This window comes from Sus scrofa, chromosome 1, assembly GCF_000003025.6.
Source record: "Sus scrofa isolate TJ Tabasco breed Duroc chromosome 1, Sscrofa11.1, whole genome shotgun sequence".
Lineage (NCBI taxonomy): Eukaryota > Metazoa > Chordata > Mammalia > Artiodactyla > Suidae > Sus > Sus scrofa.
Genome location: NC_010443.5, coordinates 126,988,042 through 126,998,393, shown reverse-complemented (window position 1 = coordinate 126,998,393; position 10,352 = coordinate 126,988,042). Strand labels below are relative to the sequence as shown.

At 42.5% G+C, this 10,352-nt stretch overlaps 1 protein-coding gene across 11 annotated transcripts in view; it reads right to left on the bottom strand.

Moving 5' to 3' along the window:
* Window positions 380–10,352, bottom strand: part of SPG11 (SPG11, spatacsin vesicle trafficking associated) — a 107,551-nt gene continuing 97,578 nt past the window's right edge. For 10 of the 11 annotated variants that reach the window (XR_002345138.1, XM_021096391.1, XM_021096419.1 and 7 more), the window contains 7 exons: window positions 7,838–7,971; window positions 6,965–7,072; window positions 3,904–4,072; window positions 3,366–3,454; window positions 3,062–3,217; window positions 2,090–2,241; window positions 380–1,012 (listed from right to left, as the gene is read on the bottom strand). Coding sequence is in view for 9 of the 11 variants with exons in the window: in XM_021096391.1 (XP_020952050.1) it covers window positions 832–1,012; window positions 2,090–2,241; window positions 3,062–3,217; window positions 3,366–3,454; window positions 3,904–4,072; window positions 6,965–7,072; window positions 7,838–7,971 (989 nt within the window). In the remaining 2 variants the exon portion in view is untranslated. Of the gene's footprint in view, window positions 1,013–2,089; window positions 2,242–3,061; window positions 3,218–3,365; window positions 3,533–3,903; window positions 4,073–6,964; window positions 7,073–7,837; window positions 7,972–10,352 lie in introns of those variants that run through there. The other variant, XR_002345136.1, reaches the window with a different exon arrangement.

The following is a 10,352-nucleotide window of genomic DNA, read 5'->3' as shown; positions in this document are numbered from 1 at the left end:
GATATTAAGGCTTAAGTAATAACTATTTATTTGGAGTAATTAAGGTTATAACTCAGGTTATGGCTGTAAGCATAGATTGGGTGATCTTCTGTTAGGTATTTTCTTTTAAGCGGTTTAACTAAATTTGTTGTTGGCATCATTTTTTGAAACTGCCACAGAAACAAAAGCAGGGACAGAGCAAAAAATGTTTTAAATTTCTCTTACATTGGAAGTAGGAGCCTCAATCAAAGCTCTGTAGACCACTAAATGGAAGCAGGACCATCTAAATGATTTGAGGAATTAACAAAGCAATGACTACCTAGCAATAATTACAGCCAATAAAGATTGTTTTAAGGTAGACAAGAGCTAAGATTTCCTTAGCAGTAATAATGACATACACTGAATTTAAAAATCTATTTTATTATAGACATCAGTTTCTAACAAATGGAAATGTATCATCTGTTCCTTAACTGTGTAAATAATATTAAATTCCTTTGAAACTGGAATCTGCAGGCACAGGTATTTTTTACTAGAATATCGTATCATATCCTAAAGTAGAAGCTATCCTGAGGAAGATGGAGCTATCAGTCATAATACTAGTATCTTTATAAAATGGTATAGATGAACAATCATTTTAAAATAGGAATGTCCTTGTGAAAATGCTCTCATTCTTTACCCACTATTCACAAAGGACTGGTATGGTCAGCCCTGAGGTTTTATAGTCAGACATCAGAGATCCCCAGTGCATTATTCTTCTCTGACCACAAACATCTCGTTTATTTATTTCAGTACAAGAAAATCAGGCACTTATCAGTTCCTGGCAGTAACTATCCTCATGTCATCTGACTCCATCTAACCTGCTAGCATGTCCTTTAGACAGCAGCCTGTCTGAGGGTCCTTCAGAAGCACATTTACAACGTCATAAAATTTGTGTTCGTATGCCAACTTGTAATACAAGTAGACATCTTCACAATATGTGAGTAACTTCTTCAGGTTTTTCACAACCAGGTCGGTAGGTTGATGATGTTTACATCTAGACAAAGAAACAGAAAAGTGTACAGGTTATGATACTGTATCTCAGGTTCCCTGGTGACTCAGCAGGTTTAAGGATACAGCATTGTCACTGCTATGGCTTGGGTTCAGTTCTTGGCCCGGGATGGTCTGCATGCTGTGGACACAGCCGCCCCCCCCAAAAAAAAAAAAAAAAAAAAAAAAAGATACAGTACCTGAAGGCTATCAGCCCTGATACTTAACACTACCTACAGAGGAGAAGATGCTTGAGTCTGGGAAATCATCTCAGACTCATATTAGGGGTGCTTGATACACAATGAAATTACTTCATTAAAAATGAGTATCTTGGGAGTTCCCGTCATGGTGCAGCGGAAACGAATCCGAATAGGAACCATGAAGATGTGGGTTCAATCCCTGCCCTCGCTCAGCAGGTTAAGGATCCGGCATTGCCATGTGCTGTGGTGTAGCTCACAGATGTGGCTCAGATCCCTCATGGCTGTGGCGTAGGCCAGCAGCTAACAGCTCCAACTAGACCCCTAGCTTGGGAACCTCCATATGCCTCAGTGCAGCCCTAAAAAGACAAAAAAAAAAAAAACAACAACAAAAACAATGAATATCTTGGAGTTCCCATAATGGTTCAAGCAGAAATGAATCTGACTAGTAGCCATCAGGAGGCAGGTTCCATCCCTGGCCATGCTCAGTGGGTTAAGGATCCAGTGTTGCCATGAGCTGTGGTGTAGGCGTAGGCCAGCAGCTACAGCTCTGATGCCACCCCTAGCCTGGGATCCTCCATATCTTGGGTGTGGCCCTAAAAAAGGCCAAAAAAAAAAAAATTTTTATTAGAATGAGTTCAGTACTCTACATGTTTTGATGTTTAATGTTTTGGGCACCTCAGGTAAGCTAAGTATCCTATTTTAAGTACAGGGCACCATAAACATATTATTCTCATTCATCTGTGTAAATTTGTTGAAAGATATCATTCTGGGTATTAATATCTCTTTACTGTCTCAAGCAGAGAGGTAGCTATAGGCATGTTACACTTAGCCATAAAATTCTTAACCCGTGCCTGGTCTCAAAGCAAAGGCATTTTAATACTTACTTCATTGAAATCTCTTCAAATATACTGGATCTTAATAATCTTTGCTGCTTAAATTCTTCCAAGTAATTAAAGTCTCCTTTAAGAATCACTTGTTGGTATAGAATTTCAGCCCAATCAGGAACAAAGTCATAGGCTTCAGCCACAATAGAAGCCTTAAAAGGATGGAGGTGAAGCAGGATACCATTAGAGCCTATCTGATGTAAAATTGAAGGTAGGCGGTTCTAGAAAACTTAATACTGTACATTTCACACAGTGAATGTGATCAATACCCTAGTATTAAAAAGGCTCTATGTATCAGGGTTGGTGAGGAGTTTCCCATCCCTTTTCAACCCAGACACCTCCAGTATTTTTAATCTTCCTCACAACGGTTAAAAGAACTGCTAATCAAGAATATTTTTCTCAGGAATTCCCTGATAGTCTTAGTGGTTAGTGTTTTCACTGCTGTTAACCAGGGTTTAAGCCCTGGTCTGGGAACTAAAATCCAACATTCGAGCCACTGAATGACAAAAAAATTAGAAAAAATTTTTTTCTAACTCAACTCTGAGAAGAGTGAAAGGGCTAATTCTCTGATAACCACCCCTCCCCAGTAAAGGAGTAGAGCCTGCCTCCTGGAAGCCCTGGCTCCCTATGCTAACCTATTCTGGAAATGCTGGGGTTAAGAGATGCTCCCAGGACCAGTGGTAGGGATGCTTCCCTGAAACTCAACTGTGCAAAGGTGTCTGCCTCTCTGCTGGCCTAATAGTGTGGGCCAAGGAGACAGTACTGTCTCACTCTTCTCCAACCTCTGCCCAAACAGTATGCTGGTCAGAAATACAGCTATGAAAAGGCAGTATGGTATCAGGAGAGCCGGAGTGTCTTGGTTCTGTCACTAACCCTGAGACCTTAGGCAAGTCACTCACCCTCTGGGTCTCATGAGAGGAACAGCAGGAATGGATGCTGGCAGCATTGGCTAGATTTTTCTGCCTTGCTTACCTGGTAGAACCGAGGAAGTGCCATGATACAGTCCATCAGCCTGTGGCGGCCCAGGTTGATGAGCATTGTGTTCTGGCCAGTGTTCAGGAAGTGGATCTGCAGTGTTATCAACTTGGTGAGCCGGTGACAATGCAGGGCCTGTCGCACGCAGGAATCCTGAGGGATAAGGGTAGAGGTAGGCACAGGTCAAGAAAGACTTTGATGCCATCATCTCCCCTGTGAACTTTTGAGCAACAGAACAAAATTATTCTTACTGTAGACACCAAACCCCATGGCCAGTGTGGAATAAGATTATCATGATTACCTTGGCATAACTCTCTGCTGCATCCAGCATCAGAGTCAGGGCCTTCAACAGCAGCTGCTTCAGTTGGTGCCCATCCTTGAGGCTGTCCTCTGCAGGAGTGTAAAAAAACTCGGGTGTGTCTGACTCTCAAAGCTGGCTACTCTCATCCCATTCAGCAGTTGGGTGGGCTGTAGAAACATCCCAGCTCAGGTTCGTAGGGAGGCAGGTATGTCTCAGGGAAGGGCTATTGGGCCAAAAGTATACACACTCTAGAATAGGATTCACTGCATCATCTAATTCATTTTTCTCTGGAACACAAGGCAGGCTGACTCAGCATCACTATACATCTGGTTCTGGACCGATGACATTCCTGGATGCACAGGCTACAAGAGGGTAAATGCCTTCCAAGTCCCCCTCCATTCTCCTATCTGCCCTCCTGGGCTCTACTGAATGAATGTAGAAGCTGAGGTGCGTATTAGTCTCATGGCTCTTCCTTAGCCCCAAGAACCTTCTCTGGCCAACAGCATTGCCCTGGGTTGCTGCTGTGACCTCTGCTTACCCCAAGGCTGAGACTCAATCAATTTCAGTTGGATGCAGGCAGCTGCCTCATGGTTCTCCCCGATCTCCCGGCACATGCTGAAGCACAGGGCAATCATGTTGTGCTTCTCACTGTCCCCAGGGCGACAACGTTTGATGTAGTCCAGCAGGGCTGTCTTCAGGGTACCACTCTGCCCAGGAGAAAAAAAAGGGTATGACAGGGTGTCAACCAGGAACTGCAAGGCTGACAGGACTGGCTGAGTTCTTTGATTCTGAACGTTCCTCAAAAACTACCAAGGAAAAGGAAGAGATAAGCAAAAATGAATGCAAAAATTTATGCTATCTTGAGTATAAGGAAACTGGCACATCTCTGCTGGTGAGAGCGTGAATGGTAAGACCTGTCAGAAGGGAACTTAAAAGTGCATGCATGCATTATTCTAACAACTCTGCTTTTAGGATTCTGAACTTCTAAAGGATTCTTCTAAAGTGAGCAGAAGAGTTCCCGTCGTGGCTCAGTGGTTAGCGAATCCGACTAGGAACCATGAGGTTGAGGGTTCGATCCCTGGCCTTGCTCAGTGGGTTAAGGATCTGGCATTGCCGTGAGCTGTGGTGTAGGTTGCAGATGTGGTGCAGATCCCGCGTTGCTGTGGCTCTGGCGTAGGCCGATGGCTACGGCTCCAATTAGACCCCTAGCCTGGGAACCTCCATATGCCACAGGAGCAGCCCTAGAAAAGACAAAAAAAAAAAAAAAGAAGAAGAAAAAATGGAAAGTGCTAATTAGGTGGATGTAACAAGGACATTTACTAGCAAATGATGAGAAATAATCCAGATGTCCAGAATAAGGTCTAAGAGAACACCACGTAAACATTAAAATCGATGTTGATTTGGGAAATACTCATGCTTATTGTTAACTAGAAAAGCAGACCAATTCCTGTCTGCACAGCCTGACAGAAATTTGTTAATACGTAAACATGTATGTATATATATTTGTGGGTATATGTGCGAGGAATGGGCCTATACCAAATTGGTAGCAGTGCCTGTCTCCAGATAATAGCTAAACACACAGGGCTTTTTTTCTGCGGTATTCTGTTTTCCAAGTATCTTAACATTGAATATGCATTAATCTTGCTTGGGTAGGTCCAAGTTCCTGGAAGTCAAAAGTGCACCTAGATTTTTAAATCCTTAGAAATGGGCTGAAACAATGAATCAGCCAATGAATGACTTGGAAACAGAGGCTCTGTGAGTGACATGCCTAGTGTCACACAGTTTGTTGAGGACAGACAGGCACCCAGAGACCTAAGTCCTGGCAAGTCATGTCTTTGTTTCCCAGGCTTCTTCATGGCATCATCATAAATAGCTCCACAGCTTTCCAGGCCCAGAGCTTGGCATTCATTTCTGAACATCTTTTAGCAACACACTTTCTGAGAGTCCCCTGAAAATTCTCCACTCTGTTTTTTTCTTAATTTTTAAAATTTTTGCTTTTTTTAAGGGCCGCATCTGAAGCATATGAAAGTTCCAGGCAAGGGTTTGAATTGGCCCTGCAGTTGCCGGCCTACACCACAGCCACAGCAACACCAGATCCAAGCTGCATCTTTGACCTACAACACAGCTTATGGCAATGGCCAATCCTTAACCCACCGAGCAAGGCAAGGGATTGAACCCACATCCTCATGGATACTAGTCAGGTTCATTTCTGCTGTGCCACAACTGGAACTCCTGAAAATGCCCCGCTCTAAAATCCCTCAGACATAGCCATCCAAGCTGGTCTGTCCATTTCCACATGGCTCTCAGGAAGGGTTTCTGCCCCTGCCAAACAAAGTAGGCATTGAGACAGTAAGGCAGGTAAGTGACAGAGACTGAGGTGAAGGTGCACAAACTCATTTTCTTCATTATTTAGCATCTGTCCACGTAATTGTAACCTTAAGCTACTGGTTTCAGCATATGTCCTAGGGAGGTCCTTAATTCTCTCCCTCCTTATCCTGGAAGTCCAAAAACCTAAGACTCCTGAATGTCATTAGTACCTATCATACTGCAGCTCAAAAATACTGTACATCAAATGATGCAACCGACAAGGGCTTAATCTCTAGAATATATAAACAACTTATACAACCCAAAAGCAAAAAGGCCAATCAATCAATGGAAAAATGGGCAAAAGACCTGAATAGACATTTCTCCAAGGAAGATATGCAGATAGCCAGCAAACACATGAAAAAATGCTCAACATCATTGATTATAAGAGAAATACAAATCGAAACTACCATGAGATACCACCTCACACCAGTCAGAATGGCCATCATTAATAAGTCCACTAATAACAAGTGCTGGAGGGGGTGTGGAGAAAAGGGAACCCTCCTGCACTGCTGGTGGGAATGTAAACTGGTACAGCCACTATGGAGAACAGTTTGGAGATATCTTAGAAATCTATACATAGAACTTCCATATGACCCCGCAATCCCACTCTTGGGCATCTATCCAGACAAAACTCTACTTAAAAGAGACACATGCACCCGCATGTTCATTGTAGCACTATTCACAATAGCCAGGACATGGAAACAACCCAAATGTCCATCGACAGATGATTGGATTCGGAAGATGTGGTATATACACAATGGAATACTACTCAGCCATAAAAAAGAATGACATAATGCCATTTGCAGCAACATGGATGGAACTAGAGAATTTCATCCTGAGTGAAATGAGCCAGAAAGACAAAGACAAATACCATATGATATCACTTATAACTGGAATCTAATATCCAGCACAAATGAACATCTCCTCAGAAAAGAAAATCATGGACTTGGAGAAGAGACTTGTGGCTGCCTGATGGGAGGGGGAGGGAGTGGGAGGGATCGGGAGCTTGGGCTTATCAGACACAACTTAGAATAGATTTACAAGGAGATCCTGCTGAGTAACATTGAGAATTTTGTCTAGATACTCATGTTGCAACAGAAGAAAGGGGAAAAAATGTAATGTATACATGTAAGGATAACTGGATCCCCTTGCTGTACAGTGGGAAAATAAAATAAAACAACAACAAAAATCAAGTATAGTAATACCATAAAAAAAAAAAACCGTACACCTACCGGATCCAACTTCTTCCTCATCAGTACCTCAAAATAGTGCTTTTTATGCAGCAAATCAAATATGTAGGTCATCTCATTGTACCTTCCAATGCCAGTGAGGAGACGCACCTGCAAAGGGAGAGGGCAGCCTGCATCAGCATCACTTGGGGTTCTCTGAGCCAGACCACTATCCCGATAGTTTGGCTGCTTTCAAATGCCAAGTTCCAACAGGAAGAAAGGCCAGTAGCCAGGCTGCCATGCTTAACTCCTTTTCTCCTTGCCTATTTCCCTCCCTCCCATCCAGTGTACCCAGTAGAGGCCTTCGCTAAAGGATTCAGAAATGCTAGTCATTGAAATATCACTGGCTGTTCCCTCCTCAGTTGTCTCTAAACATGACTATCAAGTGCCATCCTCCTGGGCAGGCACTTTTCTTCTTTCTACCACTCATTACAGCACTCAAAGCCTTGCTCAGCCACTTGGGTCAGTTTCAAGACAAAAGGATTTGGCTGAGGTCCAGGAGGCTTGAGTTGTCAGCTTATTTCAATTCAGATATAAGAGGCAGATCTGAACCTTGTTTGGCGGGAAACTGCTGTCTTAGTTTGGAAAAGCTAACTTAGCTATCTAGAAAAGCTAACTGCCTGGTAAGCAGAACGACGGTCCTAGAGCATGGCGGGAATCCTCTTGATTTCCTTTCCTATGGAACAATCTCTGATTCTGACAGAAATAGTCTGGAGCAGAGGGTTGAGCTGCCTAACCAGTTACCAAGTAGGTAGTGGTATCCAGAGGAGCAAATTCCTGAAGATCGGAGCAGCTCTGAACTGGTCTCCAGCCTCTCTGCTCTAACAGAGGCTTCCTTGGGATGGGGGTTGGGGAGGCAGTGAGAGGGTGACTTACCACCAGCCCGTACTCCTCACTGGGGGCCAAGTGGTTGTCTGTGAGTAGCCGGGCGGCCTGCAGGACTCGGATGATCCCCTCCATGTGGCATGTTAGTGTGAAGCAGTGATGAGCCAGGATCAGCAGCTCTGTGGCTGGGTGGAGTGGGCACTGGTAAGACAGGATTGTCAACCCTGGCCACCTGCTGTCTAGCTCTGTTCCTGGGCAGAAGAGTGAAGGGGCCTGTCTAGCAAAGGCTCTCCCACCAGTCCTCTGAGACCCCTGACCTCACCAGATCTAGCTCTAGGTCAGCCCATTGACGAAGTCCATTCTTCTCTCAGTGATAACATAGGGATTAACTCTCTCCTCAAAGACAGCCTGCATATAGTGACAGTATTTCCAAAAGGCTCCCCCAAATGACAACAAAGAACCCCAGCTTTCTAAAGATGGCGAAACTTTCTGCAAACTGATGGAGTACCTGCCAACATGAGTCCAAAGGTATTCTCAGTATCTCAGTGGAGAGTCTTACCCTAATCAAGTGTTATTTAATGCTCTGTGCTTCTACAGCCTTTCTAGATTAAGATTAGACTACATATAAATTTAAAACTACTACACAAAATCACTCTAAGCACAACTGAAAAGCAAAACAGGAAAAACACTCACAATGTTAGAAGACAGAAAAGGGTTCTCAGCCTTAATACATGCTGTGCCCTCTGGGGCCCTCTGCAAACCACCAACACTTCAGGCCTTACTTTGCACATTTCCTCCCAAAACCTTTCCTGACGTCATCCATCTGGCTCTTCCTATAGATTGTACCCCTAGTCTGTGAGCTCCAGGACTGGTGCTTAACTTGTGCACTAGATCTCTGATTTTTAAAGTACCTTGAACACAGTTAGTACACAGTAACTGATATTGCTAAACTGAAAAAGGATACAGAAGGCTATTTTCAAAATAAAACTGTTCAACTTCTTAAAATATACATTTATTTGTTCACTAAACATCAGTAAAATGCTTTTTGTGTCTATCAAATTGCTTGTAGAGTATTAATGGGTTCCAGAAAATGATATACAATGCTTAAGAGGGAGTGAGAAGTGAATATTTTTCCTGAAGTAAAATTTGGCAATATATATATTAAGCCTTAAAAATGGGCATACTCCTGAATCGAGAATTTGTCTTATGGAAATAGTCATGGATATGTACAGAGATGCCTATATAAGCATGTCTGCTAACAGTGGTTTAAAACAGCAGAAAAGTGGAAGCAATCCATAGGTTGTACAATAGGGTATATGTGTTAAAATTACATATGAGAGAAATACTACGTAAAATTATCACATTATAAATCAACCATACTTCAATGAAATTTTAAAAAATGAAAAGGAGTTCCCATCGTGGCTCAGCAGAAACGAATCTTGACTAGCATCCATAAGGATGCAGGTTCGATCGCTGGCCTCACTCAGTGGGTTAAGGATCTGGCATTGCCATGAGCTGTGGTGTACAAAGGTCACAGACATGCCTTGGATCCCATGTTGCTGTGGTTGTGGGGTAGGCCAGCAGCTACAGCTCCAAATAAATAAATAAATAAATAAATAAAATGAAAAAAGAGAAATACTATGTAATCATTAAAAATGATACAGAAGAATAGTCAATGTCAAGGAAATATATGACAGCATATTCAGAATTATAAACAGTAACCACAGTATAATGCCATTTTTGAAAAATAAAAACCTGTATATTTGCATAGAAAAAGATGAGGAACACATGCAACTGAATGTGTATAATGAGTCAAGACACTGAAAAGTAAGCAGTCTTTGAAATCACGCAGGGTTCAAATGCCAGCTCTGCCACTTAATAGGTTTAATTAATAGATTTTAATAGATTTAATTAATCAACTTCTCTAAAGCTTCAGTTTCTTTCTTCTAAAATGGGGGATATAATAACCATTTTACAGGATGATATAAGAGTAAAATAGGGTAAACATGCCAAATGTTGAAAGGTTACTATTCTGCATGATTTTATTTTATTTTAGTCTTTTTAGGGCTGCACCCATGGCATGTGGGAGTTCCCAGGGTAGGTGTCAGATATGAGCTACAGCTGCCAGCCTACGCCACAGCCATGGCAACGCCAGATCTGAGCCATGTCTGCGACCTACACCACAGCTCACAGCAATGCCTGATCCTTAACCCACTGAGCAAGACCAGGGATCAAACCCATATCCTCCATGGATATTAGTTGGGTTTGTAATCCTCTGAGCCACAACAGGAACTCCAGCTCTTGACTCTTAAAACTTGGCTTAAATTTTTATAAAGATTTAATTCATTAACCTCCTGAGCCACAACAGAAACTCCTCTGTGTGATTTTAAATTTTGCTGCTTTTCTATATACATATTTTCTAAATTTTCTTCAATGAACTTAGGGCTTTCTACTAAGAATTTACAACCAATCCTAGAGGAGTAGGGATCCAGAGAAGGAACAAGGATCCAAACAGAATTTTGAAAAGACTGAACCCCAAGAAGACTTCTTGGAGACCTGCTTAAGA